The 17,468-nt window shown below is 46.4% G+C and overlaps 1 protein-coding gene across 3 annotated transcripts in view; it reads right to left on the reverse strand.

The window, feature by feature from the left end:
• The window catches only part of RIOX2 (ribosomal oxygenase 2), a 905,982-nt gene that overhangs the window by 362,189 nt on the left and 526,325 nt on the right, over positions 1-17,468 (reverse strand). For all 3 annotated transcript variants that reach the window (XM_078657815.1, XM_078657817.1, XM_078657816.1), the window contains one exon: positions 14,348-14,476. In XM_078657815.1, the coding sequence (XP_078513941.1) occupies positions 14,348-14,476 (129 nt within the window). The remainder of the gene's footprint in view (positions 1-14,347; positions 14,477-17,468) is intronic.

The raw sequence follows: 17,468 nt of genomic DNA on the forward strand, positions 1-17,468 counted from the left end.
ATCCAAACACCTGGAGGCCAGCCAAGAATTACAGAAAGCTTGGCATTACCAAAAGGCTGTTCTGACTGAGTACCAGGCAGGACAGAAGGTGTGGTTGTTGGAGCCAGTGGCCCCAGAAGCTATCCAGGGCAAATGGTCTGGACCCTACACCATACTGGAAAAGAAGGGGGAAGTCACCTACATGGTGGACTTTGAAACCCCTAGGAACCCCCACAGGGTGATCCATGTGAACAGACTGAAAGCATTTGTTGACAGGGAAAGCATGGGCTTGCTCATGGCTACAGATGGGGAACAGGAGGAAGAGAGTGACCCTCTCCCAGACCTGCTTTCCCAAAACCCTGATGATGGCTCAGTTGATGGAGTAGCCTTGGCAGGCAGCCTCACTGACCAGCAACAGATCGACTGCAGACAAGTTTTGCAAGCCCATAGACACATGTTTTTACTCACACCCAGTCAGACTACCTGGTGCACCCATGTGGTGGACACTGGTGACAGTCTACCTGTAAAGAACAAAATTTACAGACAACCTGACCATGTCAGAGATTGTATCAAGGCTGAGGTGCAGATAATGTTAGAACTTGGAGTGATTGAGCCATCAGAGAGCCCCTGGGCCAGCCCAGTAGTCCTTGTGCCAAAACCTCATACCCAAGATGGAAAGAGAGAAATTAGATTTTGTGTGGACTATAGAGGTCTCAATGCTGTCACTAGGACAGATGCTCATCCCATTCCAAGGGCAGATGAGCTCATTGACAAATTGGCTTCTGCCAAGTTTCTGAGCACATTTGATCTGACAGCTGGCTATTGGCAAATCAGGTTAGCTGAGGAGTCAAAGGCCAAGACAGCCTTCTCTACCCCCAGTGGGCATTATCAGTTTGTGGTGATGCCCTTTGGTTTGAAGAATGCACCTGCCACCTTCCAAAGATTGGTGAATCAAGTCCTTTCTGGGTTGGATGACTTTTGTGCAGCATATCTTGACGATATTGCTGTCTTTAGCTCTACCTGGGAGGATCACCTGATCCACCTGAAGAAGGTTCTGGAGGCCCTGCAAAAGGCAGGCCTGACTATCAAGGCTACCAAGTGTCAGATAGGGCAGAGCAAGGTTGTGTACTTGGGCCACCTAGTAGGTGGGGGTCAAGTTCAACCATTGGAGAGCAAGATCCAGCCCATACAGGACTGCGCTCCTCCAACTACCCAGACACAAGTCAGAGCCTTCTTGGGCCTGACTGGGTATTACAGGAAGTTTGTAAAGAACTATGGGTCCCTTGTGACACCATTAAATGATTTGACATCCAAGAAGATGCCCAAAAAGGTTCAGTGGACAGTTAGCTGTCAAAAGGCATTTGATGACCTGAAGAAGGCCATGTGCTCTGCACCTATCCTGAAGAGTCCTGACTACTCCAAACAGTTCATTGTTCAAACAGATGCTTCTGAGTTGGGGGTGGGAGCTGTGCTTTCACAACTCAATGTAGATGGTCAAGACCAGCCCATTGCTTTTATTAGCCGAAGGCTGACTCCTAGAGAGAAACGTTGGTCAGCTATTGAGAGGGAGGCCTTTGCTGTGGTTTGGGCCCTGAAGAAGTTGAGACCATACTTGTTTGGCACTCACTTCCTAATTCAGACAGACCATAAGCCCCTCTTATGGCTTAATCAGATGAAGGGTGAAAATCCCAAACTGCTCAGGTGGTCCATTTCCCTACAGGGATGGACTTTACAGTGGAGCACAGACCAGGGACTGACCATGGCAATGCAGATGGTCTCTCCAGGTATTTCCACTTAGAACATGAAGACTTATCTGGTCAAGGTTAAGTTTAATGTCCCTGCGTGGGGGGGGGGGGGGTTGTGTAGGAGAGTAGGGTCTGCTATCCTATGGTCACCCCAATTTTTGCTTTTTGCTTCACTGGTTTTCGACTTAATGTGGCTGTGGGCCTGCTAATCAGACCCACAGCCTGCTGTTCTGTCTCTAAATTCACAGACATGTACTACAGGTACATAACCACATTGATACTGGACTCCTGGTCAGCCCCTGTACAGTGCACTATAGGTGCCCAGGGCATAGGGGCATCCAAGGCCTGCCAGGGGCTGAAGCATAGCTTTTGCCACCCCTGGCTGGTTCTTAAATTGACACAACTGGCTGAACACTCAGCTGGGGCAAGGTGGTGTAATCACCCCTTGCTTAGATATAGTATACCTATATCTAAACCTATATCTGGACACATATATACCTATCAGTCACTCCTATGGCAGGCCTTTACAATCCTGGAGGCAGAGTGCTTGGTTTTATGTGAGATGGTGCTCTAGCATGAGCTGATCCTGTCTGCAGCTTTCGGATACATTTCCTTATAGCTGTTCTAGTGATACTGCCATACCATATACTCTTAAGTGCATTATAATCTTCGCGGTTAATGCTAACTTTGGTTTGGCTTTATCAAAACATGTCGTGTTTGGTGTCATACACTTTGGAATAGTACCCCCTCGCCAGTTCTGGCGACGGGGTAGCATTCCACCCTTCTAGAGGGAGAAGACATGTTACTTACTGCAAATGCGGTTAATCCTAACCAGAGCCCCAGCATCACAAAATGGATGCTGCTGCCACAGACACTAGTCTGGCCTCCTGCTGCTGACCGATACTCGACAGAGGAGGCTTGATGAAAGGATCTCCTGTCACAGGGAGGTGTTACACAACCCCAGACAGGACATAGTGGATTGTAGCAGGGAGGGTTGAATGAAACTAGACACTGCCAGGGGCGCACAAGGTGTCCCTGGGCAGATTCCAGTCAAACCGGTTCTGGGGCACTCCAGCCCCAGTCCTGGCGGCAAACTGGACAAAGGAAAGGGGTGTAACCACCCCCTTCCTGGGTCCCACCCATAGGAGGGACCTAGCAGGTAATCCAGCCCCCAGATTTGGAATATAGGTGGGAGCAGTGCCAATGCACATCAGATTATCCTGACTGAAACTTATGAAACGAAACTCTGGACCCTTCGACATCCTACTCGACGTAGAAGACTGAAGAATCTCCCTTGTGGTCAAGGAGTGACCACCCTGTGCAAACAGGCACCATCCAGCACCTCGACGTTTGCTTTGTTGCAGTTCCCGCCGGAACTCGAGCGACAGAGACCGACAAGAGCGAGCTTTCCTGACTTCCAACAGCCCGATCCACAGTCCATGCAGAGCTGGGACCCGTGGAGGCGACCTGAAGCGTGGGAGCGGCCATCTTGAAGTAACTACGAAGCGCTGACCGTGCAGCACCCGAGGCTCCCTCGAAGCTGTGCATTGGAGCGTGAGAAGCTCCAGCCCCGAGCAGCTTTTGCACCGAAGCTCACCCCTCTACACTCGACGAGTGCTGCGTGGGGCCCTTCTGCATTTTTCTGCTCAACGCGTTGGTCCGGTCGCTTGCCCGTTGGCTAGTGGCCCCTGAACCGACGAACCTTTGAATTTAAACAGCTGATCTGGTTGCTCCAGATTGGCCCTCGCTCCCCTGAAAAGGAGCACCCGCTCAGACCTTGCTGGTCCGAGTGAGACGCCATCTTCGAATCCTGCGTGTGTTGCCTTTGCCAAGGCTTGTTGACTCCGATCGTGAAGCGGACACCGCCGACAGCGAGAGCCTTCGTGGGACAGCTCGTGATTCACTCCAGGACATCCTCGGTGCCCCAGAGACCACGTGGCAGCGGAGACAATGCACCCGACAACGACCTGATTGCGCCCGACATTGCCTGGTTCCTTCCTGGTTCCTTCCTGGTCACTGCCCAGTGACCCAGACTCTGTCCCCTCTGCTTTTAGGTACCCTTCACCGGACACTTCTCTTCTGGACGCCTGTAGCATCTTCATCTTCAGGCACCATCGAACTGCGTGACGAAACCCGACACACTTTGGCACCCGTGCACCCGCTTCCTGTGGGTGAGGTAACTTACTAGCGCCGGTGTTCCCACACTGGTACACACCTCTAGTGCCTAACTCTAAAGTTTGGTAGTCCTAGTCCAGTCGGAAGACTCTTTAATCTGTAAAACGATAACTTTTACGCACCATTGACTTTGCATTGGTGCATGCGTGTGCTTTTTGCACTGCACCCGAATCCCGCGGGCTACTCCCGTCCTAACTGTGGTTAGTCCAGTGTAGTCCCAGCGATTCACAAGGCCCTAGGCCTTACCCCCGATCGATTAGTGATTGTTATACCACTTTATTGATATATGGTTTGAGTGGCCACCGGCCTCATCCAAAAACGTGCAACTTGTATATGTTATATTGTGCTTTTGTTTAAATGCTTGTGCTTCATTGCTCATAAAGAGTAGTGGGGATTATTCTGAGAATAAATACATATATTTTTATAATATATAACTTGTGTGGTGTCCTTTCATTTGATATTACAGGATTGCATATGGTAAAACAGCTGGCTTCACATGTCCTCTTGAGTTAAGCCTTTAGGCTGCTTAGTCCATGCTACCTCTAGGATAGCTTGTCTATAAGGTTGACTTACAACCATCACCATAAGGGATTGTTTGGACTGATACAAGGTGCCCACAGAACTGTGGACATCATATACCAGGCAAACTTCTCACAATCAACATATGTAGAAAACCTTACATGTAATGAGTCACAGGCCTACACAATTAGTCTCCCGGGGGGATTATTCAGGGTTTTATTAATTTTCGTTAAAAAAGACTTGATGGGAATCACTAGGTCATTTATTCTCAGGAACTTGTAATTGTCAATGATTAATAGCTCTGTATGCCAATCTTTTAATTGTTGGTTCCAGAATTGTGTCATCTTTTTGATGGGGTCACCTTTTAATTTTTTTAGGATTGACCTCATCATTCCATTGTAGTTTTGCTTCCTTGATTCAATTCACTGTATTCAAGATGACAATACTTCCGCCTTCATCAGCTTTTAGGGGGTTATTTTCATTGCTTTAAAGATTTTGTGTAGTTGTATGTATCTTTTGAGTGAGAATTTCCTTGTGTTTCAATTGAATGCAGTTTTCTAATCTGTCAATATTAAATGGTACCAGTTCATTAAAGAATTCAAATTTCTTACCAGGTGACAGCACTGGGCAGAACTCCGATTTTTCTATACTTATTTAGACTGAGATTGACAGAATTGTAGAATTTTAATCTGTCATTTCTTATACATCTGATTTATTGGCTAATTGATAGAGACTTATCAAGACTGGTGTGTGTCCTATTGTCAGATCTCTGTTGCTGTAGTCTATCACTTTTGTTTCCTTGTTGCTTCTTATTTGTTGGGTTGTGTATAGTTCAGCAAGTTCCAATTTTCTGACAAATTTGAGGGTATCAATGTGTGTTTCCACCAGATCAAAATGTGTTTCAGGACAGAAAGATAATCCTTTATTTAAGACTTGTGGTTCTTCTACAGTAAGCGTGTGTCTAGAGAAATTGACTATTCAATAGCCTTCAACACAAGCATTGTTGTTTTACATTTCTATTGACTTTGAAGGTGATCTTGCTTTTTGCCTACATCCTCTCCTGATTTTCCTTTCCCTCTTGGTTGGCCTTGGTCACAACCTCTTCTCCTTCCCTTGCAATAACAACACAGGAAGGAGAAAGAGAGTGCAAGTAAAAGGAAAAAACATACTTCTGAAAAAGGAAAGCAATGGAAGAACACTTGGCAGGGGAAGCAGTACTTGGGCCATGTTTCAGGGTAGGGACAAACATACGAACAGGAAGTGAAGCCAGCACTCGCTGATCAAAGTGAAACAAGGAAATGAGAGCGACAATGAAGCCAATCAACAGTAAACAATGGGCAAGCTTCAAGCCCCCTGTAAGTAAGCATAATGCCTTGCAAGCAACAGCGCGTTCGCTCTCATGCAAGACCTAAAGTAGAGGATGTAGGATTGGGGATGGGAGAGGGCTAACTGTGAATGAGGCAATGGGGCCTATCAAACATTTTAGAACATAAGCACAGGTGCACCACACGCCAATTTCAAAAACTGAGAAAACAATTGTGTAATCTGTATACAACACAAATATTATTAAAAGTTTTCCTTTTATTCCAATTTCTATTGCTTTTAAAACGTGATCATAAACATCAGTTTTCACAACGATACAGCTGACGGGTTTTGTCCTGCTAAAGGACTTCTTCAGGGCACTGATAAATTGAGAAAGTCAGTCACAGCAAAAAGGAAAGCCAGAAAATAACCGGAGCAGGAGCTTGTGTGTCGTTCCACATCTAAGTCACGGTTATCTGGGATATTCGATATCAAGTGTATATGCAACATTCCTCATAGTCATGAAGATCAAGAAGATACAAGAATCAAGGATGCCGGTTAGGTCCAATGTAGGGGCACCGATGGTTACGCAGAATGATACGTAAAAAAAGGGGAGTACACCTGAACCGGTCAATACTGCGTTTAGGTATAAGTCCATTTGCAGATTCCTTATAAGGCATGGGATATTTTAACCCCTTCGACGCTCATGACGAGCTGAGCTCGTCATGAGGTACACCTCTCGTACGCTCATGACGAGCTGAGCTCGTCATGAACCGCGGGTTTTTAAAATCTTCAGCGCACCGCGGAATTCTGCACCGCGTTGATGCGGTTAAAGAAGGACGTCCTTCTTGCCATGACGTTTGGCCATTGGAGACATGATGACAGCTTAATATCGGTTGCCGGCATTGACTCTGAACATACAGAATGTATTTGAATTGACACAGATTTGGGTCTGCTGCATACATTGTTGGGGCTAATGATATGGTGTGTTATGTGATTCAACAGGGTGATTACAATTAGGCCTGCGAGATTAATGCTCATATGTGCGCCTTTGCCTTGGTGTCCCACCTGTATCTTTCATATATTCCCTGCCTTATAAGGAATCTGCAAATTGACTTATACCTAAATGAAACGCGTCGGCTGTATCATTGTGAAAACTGATGTTTATGATCACATTTTAAAAGCAATAAAAATTGGAATAAAAGGAAAACTTTGAATAATATTTGCGTTTTATAGAGATTATACAATTGCTTTCTCAGTTTTTGAAATTGACGTGTGGTGCACCTGTGCTTATGTTCTAAATTGTTATGATCCCTTGAGGACTTACACTGTGACAGTGGGTGCGTTTCAGTGTGCACACAGACCCCAATAAGTATAGAAAAAGGGCCAGAATATTAGAAGGATAGCAGTTCAGGTGCTGTGGATTTGAGGGTTCCACTGTCAGGCTTGTTTGTTTAGGGGCTTACCAAACATACTGAAGGTCAGAAAACAACTAAAAATTCCCTAAAAACATTTAGGGGTGCTGCTAAGGCAGTAGAGTATTTAAGGAAGGGGCAGGGATATGTTCTGATGAAGGGGTAAGAGCCTTTACCATACAGGACCTTTACCACACAGTCTTTACCACAAAGAAACGTACCATGAAGGTTAAGTATTTGTAAATGTATTATGCAGCACTTTACCACATCATTAGGAATTTCAGTTTTAAATAGCATACATTTTATGTTATTTTTTAAGTGATTTTAGGGTGTAGGGATGGGCAGAGGTAAAGGGAGGTGAGAGTGACTTGAGGGTTAAGGGATGGGTAGAGGTAAAGGGAGGCGAGGGTGATTTGCTGGCTCATGTGTGGGTAGAAGTAAAAGGACATGAGGGTAACTTGAGGGCTAGGGCTGGGAGGAGGAAGGTAAGAGTGGCTTGAGGGCTCGGGGATGAGTAGAGGTAAAGGAAGGCGAGGATGGGTCGAGGCCTCAGGGGTGGGTAGTGGTAAAGGGAGGTGAGGGTGACTTGAGGGTTTAGGGGTGGGTAGAGGTAAAAGAGAGGAGAATAGAGGTAAAAGGAGGCACGGGTGATTTTTGGGGACAGGACTGGGTAAAGATGAAACAAACCTTTTCAAATCATTGTGTGTTTGATGATGAATAAATATCTACTAAATTATAAAAGAACTAACCAACAAATAAGTTAATGTGACACGGAGGTAAACGTTAACACGGAAAAACACACAGTCTTAAACAAAGGGAATATGTTTACAGCTTCATCATTAATAAAAGTAACAGGTGGCCGAAATGTATGATTGCGAAATTGGTCACATGCATCAAAGTCTCGTTATTGTTAATAGTTTGTCTTCAGCTCTTGGAAAAACCGGGATGCACAAGCTTCGAACTCTGATGGTTTCAAGTTATTTTATTTAATTTTTTTAATTTGTATTAAAAACATTCAAAAACAAAGTAACAAACTTCACAAGGCATGAATACAATGAAGCATGATCATGAGTCCGTGCAGGCAGAGCTCCAACTGTACAGTACGTATAATGCATTCAATATTCAAAGGGGGGGGGGGAGGGGGCAGCGAGGAAACAATCAATAATACAGTCACTGATAAAAATCGGAATGTCAGTTAGGGGGACAAAGAGACATCGGAAGATGATTCATGTGGGGGAGTACATACATTTCCACGATATGCGTTCCACTGTGACCAGATCCTGCCCCATTTCTTGGGCCTGCCCCGTGACAAATACACAGTTTTCTCCCGAAACATGCACCAATCCATGTTTTCTTTCCACTGCAGTACAGTAGGCGGCCTATGGGAGCCCCAGAGCTGCGCAATGTCCCTCTTCGCAATCATATTACCAAGGGTCGCCCAATGAACCTGTGACGTGTTGTAATTGTTCGGTTCCCAGACATTCAAAAGACAAGGCCTGGCTTCAGGCAGCAGCGGCACACCAGTGACCCTTTCCATCACCACATGCACTCGGGACCAAAACTCAACCACCTCCGGACATTCCCACAGAATGTGGAGGAAGGTACCAGTCATACCGCAGCCACGCTTACACAACCCGTCTGAAGAATAGCCCATACGAACCAGACTCGGACCAGTAACATACACGCGATGGAGGATCTTGAGTTGGACGAATCTAAGGCGAGCAGGTATGGCAACCTCCTTAGGCGAGGACAGAGCCGATTGCCAGTCCTCGTCGTCTAGTTCTAATCCGTCAGCAGTCCACAAAGCCCTGAGGCGCACAAACAGATCGGCCCTGTTATTGATCAGCTTCTTGTAGATCAATGAAATTGTGCTGTCGGGAACATGGCCATCTAGGATACGGTCCTCAAGAGGGGAGGACTCAGGAATATCGGTACCCACAGCAAAAACTGACAATAGGGCATGGCGGACCTGAGCATATCTAAAGAATTCTGTGTCACCGAGCTCGTATTCCGCCTTTAGCACCTCAAAGGACTTAACGTTACCTTTAGACCAGAGGTCACCCACCTTGCTTATACCAATCATATCCCATTTATCAAAGCCTTTCTTTCTCCACAAATCACCCAAACCTTCGGACTCATACAAAGGGGTTGCGCGGGTAAGTCTATCACACCACCCCAATGCCGCAATCGTGTCATGCCACACCCGTACAGCAATTTTAGTGGGTCCGGCCAGTGTTCTATAGAGCCTCTTGGAATATAGCACCCTGGTGAAATTACCCCCCCGGCAAAAGATAGTTATCCATTGCGAAAGCCGGGGCAGGACCGGGAGCATAAGTCGCGTGGTTGACCGCACTCAGCTGAGAAGCCCAGTAGTAGTGCCTGATGTCTGGGAGGGCAATGCCACCATCATACCACGGAAGCGTGAGTTTGGAAAAAGCAATGCGCGCACGCCCGTCCCAGACTAGTTGTCTCTGTAGGCTCTCCACTTCACGAAAATAATCCGAAGGGACTGGGTCAAAAGAGTTCTGAAGTGCATACAAGAATCTGGGCAGCGACATCATCTTAAAGAGAGCCGCACGACCTAGCGGTGACAGTGACAACTTACGCCATCGTGCAACATCAAGCTTCAGCCGTTGAAGAGGGGGCAACAGAATACGCTCATAGCGCACACTGGGGTTCAAGGACACATAAATCCCTAAGTACTTAAAGCCAGTCTCAGTTACTTGAATTGGAAATCTACGAGGCAATGGACCTCCTGCCAAAACGTAGACACAGGATTTAGTCCAATTGATAACGAGACCCGAGTTCTTTCCGAAGGAGGTCAGAACGTTGAAAAGTACATTCAGGGACTTCCGGGGGGAGGTAAGGTAGAGAAGGATATCGTCTGCGTATAGCGAGACATGATCCTCAAAATCAGGAGTCCACCGAATGCCCCTCATTGAAGGCTCCCAACGGAGCCATTCCGCTAATGGTTCTAGAGCGAGGGCAAAGAGCAGTGGAGACAGCGGGCAACCTTGGCGAGTGCCACGCCCAAGTGTAAAAACACCGGACATCTTCCCGTTAACCACCACCTGGGCCAAGGGCTTCTCGTAAAGGAGTTTCACCCAAGCGATGAACACCGGGCCAAATCCAAACTTCGAGAGGGCCGCCCAAAGGTAAGGCCACTCGATAGTATCGAAAGCCATGGTAGCGTCAAGGGAAGCCAAAATGGCCGATTCAGTGAGCGTCCCAGCCCTCGCGAGAACTCCATGGAGTCTTCGAAGATTAAGGGCGGTGTTTCGGTGTGGGATGAAACCGGACTGGTCCGGATGGATCAAGTCCCCGATCACCTTAATCAAACGATTAGCCAACAATTTAGCCAGAATTTTAGGTTCCGCATTAAGTAAAGAAATGGGCCTGTACGACGCACAGCGATCACGCGGCTTGCCCTCTTTATGGATGACTACGATGGTAGCAAGTCGCTGATCGGCGGGGAGGGAACCAGAATCCAAAGCCTCAAGGAACATCTCCCTTATGTAGGGCGCCATTTTGTCAGGTCGCAGTTTGTACAATTCAATAGGCACACCATTGGGGCCCATTGCCTTGCCAGAACGAAGGCAACGGATAGCAACCGCGACTTCATCCACCGTAAGAGGGGCCTCCATGAGGTCTCTATCAGCGTCAGAAAGACAGGGCAATGCAATGTCCCGTAACAACAGGTGGGAGTCCTCCTCATCTCGATCACAGACCGAGGCATACACTGTTTTGAAGTGGTCCACAAAACACTGAACGATCCCAACAGGGTCAATAACACACTCACCGTCAAGCCTCTCAATCACCGGAACAACGCGGTTCACTCTCTATTTCTTGTCCAAGCACGCAAGCAATTTACCGGCCTTGTCCCCCACATCATACAACCTGCCCTGCTGCTCTCTATTCATCACTTTCGCTGCATCAGTAACGAGAGCTCTGTAATCGGCTTGTTTCAAACTGAGGGAATGCAGCTTCGCGCGAGTCACTCCCGATTCAAGATCATTCTCTAGTACAGTTATTTCGGTTTCCAAGCGTACAAGTTCCACGTTGTTAGCCTTCTTGGCGGCAGCAATTAGCGACAGAGAGTGCCCACGAATAACCGTCTTAAAAGCTTCCCACAATGAAACAGACCCCACATTTTCAGTAAAGTAATGGTCAATAGCTTTCACAAGTTCAGAGCGGGTTTTGGGATTGCGGAAGTACCAAGGATTAATAGGGGCAACTCTACCCTCACTGCCCACCCCAACCTCGAAACAAAGCCACAAAGGGGAATGATCAGAAATACCTCTGGGGAGATGACGAACTTCTCTAATGGAGGAGGATTGGGCCGAAGGCATCAAAAAATAGTCTAGCCTGGAGAGACTGCCATGGGCCCCAGAATGAAAGGTGTATTGTAACTGCGTAGGATGCATCAACCTCCAACTGTCTATCAGCCCAAGGGTTTCGAGCAAGTCACCCAGCCACATATGGGACCTAGCCAAATCCCTAGGGGGACAACGATCAGAAGTGCCAGAAACCACGGAATTAAAGTCCCCGCCGAGGATCAGGAGGCCCTCAGGAAGACCTAATATAACCCTGCCAAGATCGGCATAAGTTGAGGCCTGTAGGCCCGGAGGGATATATACCGAAAGTATGGACAGTGTCTTCCCCTCCCACCTATCAGTGAGCGCAGCATAGCGCCCCCTGTCGTCAAGCGTCACTTCATCGATTTCAAAAGGGAGAGAGGACCTGATGAGAATGCCCACCCCCCTGGAGCCAGAAGTAAACCCAGAGTGAGCCACCAGCCGGTATCCACGTCTATTCATGGCCTGACAAGCATTTCCTATTAGATGCGTTTCCTGCAGAAGGACAATGTCAGGGGAATGGCGTCTAAGGAACTGTAACACAACCCCTCGCTTTATCCTATCTCCCAACCCATTGACATTCCAGGACAGCAGTCTCAACTCGCCACCCCCCCATCCCCAAGAAAAGGGCGCAGCACCCCCCACACAAGACCCAACGACCAGAGCAAATGAAAAAAACAATGCGATGCCTCGTGAAAAGAAAAAGTCACACAAACACCCCCCCACCACCCCCCAACTTAACCCCGTTACAACACCCCCCACCCTGCACCCCTGCGTACGACTCATAAGCCACCCCAACTTGCAGTGTGCCTGTCGCACCGTCATAAAACTAATCTACACAAAGAACCCTGGAGGAGGAAGAGTCTCCATTCGCCCCCCGCCAACCTCGGGCTGATCTAAAATAAGAACAAGAAAACCAATGTCCAGACTCAGCTGAAATAGCTGGAAAGTTCAGACACCAGGATCCACAGTGTCACTCTCACTCCGGCGCACCACCGTCGGCGCCACCGGGGTGTCCGGATAAGTCGTCTCTCTTGGGCAAAGAATCGAGCTAACCTTGTCCGGGCGATCGAAGAAAAAAGTGCGTTCCTCATACTCGATCCGAAGTCTGGTCGGAAACAACATGGCGTATTTGAGGCCCAAATCCCGAGGCCGTCTCTTTACTCCCTGAAACCCCAGCCTCTGCCGCTGAACAAGCGGGGTAAAGTCGGGATAGAAGGTCACGGTGGAATTTTCGAACTTCACAGGGCCTTTGTCCCGAGAGGCTAGAAGGATAGCATCTCTGTCCCGAAAGTGGAATAATCTTGCAATAATGGGTCTCGGGGGGGCACCCAGCTTCGCCTTACTGCCTGGGACTCGATGTGCCCGTTCAACAGGGAGATAGTTCGTGACCAGGTCTCCCACGAGAAGGTCGGTCGCAGAGGTCTCGGGACTTTCAGGGACACCGATAAGGCGCACATTGTTACGACGGGCCCTATTTTCATAATCCTCGAGGCGACGGGCCATCACATCGTGAGAAGAACGCAAGTTACCGATCGCGGTCTGTGCGTCCATGACATCCGTGATCAGACTGGAAGTCTTCAAATCCAGCGCCTTGACCCTCTCGTTATTCTTCGCCAGATCTGCTCTAATCAGCGTGACATCAACTGCCACCGTGTCGATCTTAGAGGCAAGGGCCTCATACTGCTGTCCCATGGAGGCCTTCATACTGGTGATAGCACTCATGACGTCTTGCAGCGATACTTCTGAGGTCGCAGCAGAATCGGCCTTAGGGTCGTCAGGAGTGCGGCCAGCACCGCTGGGGGACCCCTTTAAATGGGAGTAATGGTCCATGATATTCGTCTGGGTCTGTCCCCCACGGAGAGGTGTCTTGGTCTTGCGTCTCTCAGAGTCAGGTCTGGCGGTCATATTAGAGAACGGACCCCGAAGGGGCCCGCGCGACCTGGTGAAAATGACCGGGTGTAGAAAGGCCAAAGAGACAGCAGAACCGGACCAAAATAGCGTAGGTGCCAATAAAGCTGGAGACGAGGCACTCAACAGGGACAGCGCACAGCAGTGTAGTGACACCAGGCCGGCAAAAGGGTCGATCCGAGCGGCGCAGCAAGAGGGCTGAGCCGGGAGTAGAAAACGAAACCGAAAGTTACGCTGAGGTCGGCTGGGAGGGGACCCCTTCGGCTGTTGTTGTTAAACTACTCCTCGGCCTGCCAAGCAACGGAGACCCCAGATCGGCTCGGGGTGGGCCGCAGAAGTTACAGGTGGTGTAGAAGTGGATCCCAACGTCCGATTTCAGTTCTTCAAAGAATATTGAGATCAGCGAGAGTTTGTCAACAAAAGCCCATCTTCAGAATCAGAATGTAGTCAGGATATTTGCGAAGGGCGGCGCGGGTCCGGGGAGCTCTGTGCTCACGTGACCACCTTGGATGCCCGCGAAGCTCCTCCAATGTTTCAAGTTATTTTGCAATGAAAATAGTAAAATAATCAGTTCGTAAGCATCACGGAAAAACACTAAACAAGAAACCAGTCAGTACTTAGTCCATGCCACAAGGAGGAAAACAGACACGTGGGGACAAACTGAAGCCCACATGAAGCTGACACACACTCACCAATAAAAAAGAAAATAAGATTGACAAAGAAGTCAGGCAATGTTGAGTAATGGGTGCTCTAAAATCCCATTTTAGAATAGTTGTTTTCTTCTGAAACAATAGATTGGTGCAAAGGACAGTGCATGCGCTGCCTTAGGCAAAACCTAAAAAATAAGTTGCAAGAGATAGGAAGATACATTTAGGAAAAGAATGCAGTGTTTTAACCTAATACTATTCACCAGAGAAATGCAAATGTGTACCACTGATATAACTACCTTTAACATAAATTCATGGGTTGGGTTTCCAATTCTAGCTTCTGATTCCACATTGTATTCCCGAGCTAAATGGACAGTGGGGTTGTATAGCCGCCAGCGCTTCTGCCCTTCCAACTGGAGAATGAAGACCTGTACAGAAATACGATAGAATGCAAAATGCAGCATAAGACCTTTTGTTTTCAAGTTAATCTTAACAATAAACACACTTTGTTAAGAAATACTTCTGAAGCCAAGTGAAGTTTGAATCTTCTTCTTTAATCTACCTACATGTAATACAACCAGCACAGCTCTATGCCCTTTAGCACACATCACTTATCTGCCTTACTTAGAGTTCGGGTTGTTACCATTGCAGAATCATGGCTTCACATATTATCTCTGTGAGCCATGATTCTTAGATACAGTAGTTTACAACACATCTCTCGTTTTGACGAAATACAACCAGGAGTATGGAATGTACAACCGTGAAACTAGACACAATAAAAGGCTCTACAATCTCACAATGAATGTGTGGGAAATATAATAATGAACTTAAACAGAAACCCAAGCTATAAACGGAAAATAAATAAATGAACATTATTACAATAACAATACTCAAGGATACTACTACTGAAAGTGAAGGAAAAACTATTAATGAAAACATCTCACATAGCTTCAAGATTATAAACACTACGCAATCCATAAAAACATTAACAGTCAGTCATAATCACTTTAATTCACCAATAAAAAACAAAGGCATAAAAGAATACTATGTACATACAGGTTAAGAATACCTATCAGAAAATAGCATACAAATATAAATGTGTGTAAAATAGTGCCACTTAGGATTTCATAATGAGATGCACATATATTTAAAAATCAAATAATGAGACATATGAAAAGTTTAAAATCTTGCTCACATTGACACACAATACAGATACTGCATCCTTTTTAAAGCACACTGTAGAAAAGAGGTCAGGCAATAACAAGTGAAGGGATCAGGTAATACTTTTTATAAATGTAAGGCTGAATGACATTGTCTAAATTTGAGGCTACGCATTAGCAGAGAGATATACATCTTCCTTTCCTCCCTGTACAAACTGCAAAAACATAGGAGGTGTAGGACGCATTGGGAAGAACAAGAGTCACATGGACAAACAGTAAGGGCCCCTATAGTGTATGTATTAGAAGGATAACCCAGCATAGGGGGAATGTAATTCAGCCGGAACCTTGCTAGTAAGTATCTGGGTTTAAAATTGGTCACAAAAGTCAGGTACGTGTGGTCAATTTAATTCAGTCTTCGTGCTAAAAGATATAGTTTAAACCTAGACTTTGTAAAATTTGACTTCCATCTTACTCTCTTCTCCTTCACCAGCAATAATTCTTTCAGTTCAGTCCTTGAGATGGACCTACACGAGGACGGATCATCAAATAGATTAGCGTGACTGATGATATAAAAGCTATTTTTAACAAATTGGAGCCACTTTACTTTGGATAAGCCGTCAAGGTTTAAGGAATCTCTCAGAATTTCTTATGTGAGCTTCAATTCTTCACTTCTCCACACCAAGTGCCACAAAAGGGGTGAAGCAATACGGATCTGGTCCGAGATAAAAGGAACGTCCAGTTTGAGGTGAAATTATAGGAAGAGCAGGCTTTTGGAAGGACTAACAAATGCTTCCAAGAGTAATTCTCAATTTGTTGTATGACAGATACACTGGTGGTTCCCCTAGTAGCAGCCCCATGGGTAGCAACAAATGTTGTTTTTGCTTCATAGATCTTTATTACAGCAATTGGCTTTGACCCAAGCCTTTTTATGAATTTAAATAAAGCCCCTATGATTCTTTCCATTGATACCCCCCTATTATCTCACCATATTTTGACATATGTTTTTAGAATCCAAATGTATCCCTAAGTAACAAAAAGAGTCCACCGCCTCAAATTTCCTCCCTTCTATATTCCATCTTGGGATTTTTTCGGACTCTCTCCTGTCACGAGCACAAAAGTCTTGGTTTCATTTACTTTAAATCTAGGTTATTCATAAACCTAAATAGAAATTGTATAGGGCCACTGAATTTAGGGAACCTCAATATGACTTCTGGGGTGGTTGATTTTTTAGATCGTGATGGGTGTGATGCCCCCACAATTGGCGTAAGAAGAGCACCTGCCCTTCCCCCAATGACACCCTTCTAATTTCCAAATCCCCACAAGGTCTCCAACAACTTCTGAATGATTTCATGCAGTTCTGCGATGAGCGGGCCTGGTATTAAATGAGACTAAAACAAAATACATGATTTTCACAAGAGGAACTGCTACACCATCCCAAAAATGTGTGCTTGTAGGAAGCAGTCATTTGGAGCAAGTAGATGTCTTTGATTATCTGGGTATCCACCTGACCCCAAACATACACTGGGCTCCCTAAATCGAGAAAGTGAAACTGTTACTAACTCAGCAGACCGCTCACATTAGTACAATTCATAGACATACGCTTTCTAGGCAAGTGGCCCCAGTGTTGTAATTTGACAGTGATCGGGGTTAGCATCTAGCTGAACCCATCTTGGATTCGGCAGCCATCTTGTCTGCCATGTGCTACCATGTGCTCTGTCCTTCCTTACTGTTGTTTGCTCTTGTATCCTGCCTGTGAACAAACTATATTTAACTTCTTCTACTCTGCACATGCTCAGTTGAGCTTGCAACTGTCCATGCAGCTGTTCTTAGTCTGTAACTGTCAGGATGTGCTTGCTAGAATTAGCAATTTCTAGCTCCTCCCTCTTGTTGACTGTGCATTTTCTGTATGACCTTATATGTACATAAAACCTTCTTTCTGTACTTGTACCGCCTTCTTCTGAGCTCCTGTGTGGGTATAAAAGGTCCATGTTCGTTCTGCTCAGTGTGCTACTTCATACACTATCGAAGGGTGTTGTGTGAATGTAGTTCCACCTCATGAGGTTTAATAAACTCTTTGTTTTATATTCCAGTTTCTGTGCCATCTTCTATTCTATTGGTCTGAGGACTTGTACAGAGAAGGGCGAACCCCTAGCACTGGTAGGCCTTGCTGAGGCCCACCACGACACCAGCCCAGGAAATCTACAATATTAAGGTCCTAGGGGAGACTCTTTTTTGGAGCAGAACTCTGGAGCACTGGTAA

Source organism: Lissotriton helveticus, chromosome 8, assembly GCF_964261635.1.
Source record: "Lissotriton helveticus chromosome 8, aLisHel1.1, whole genome shotgun sequence".
Taxonomy (NCBI): Eukaryota; Metazoa; Chordata; class Amphibia; order Caudata; family Salamandridae; genus Lissotriton; species Lissotriton helveticus.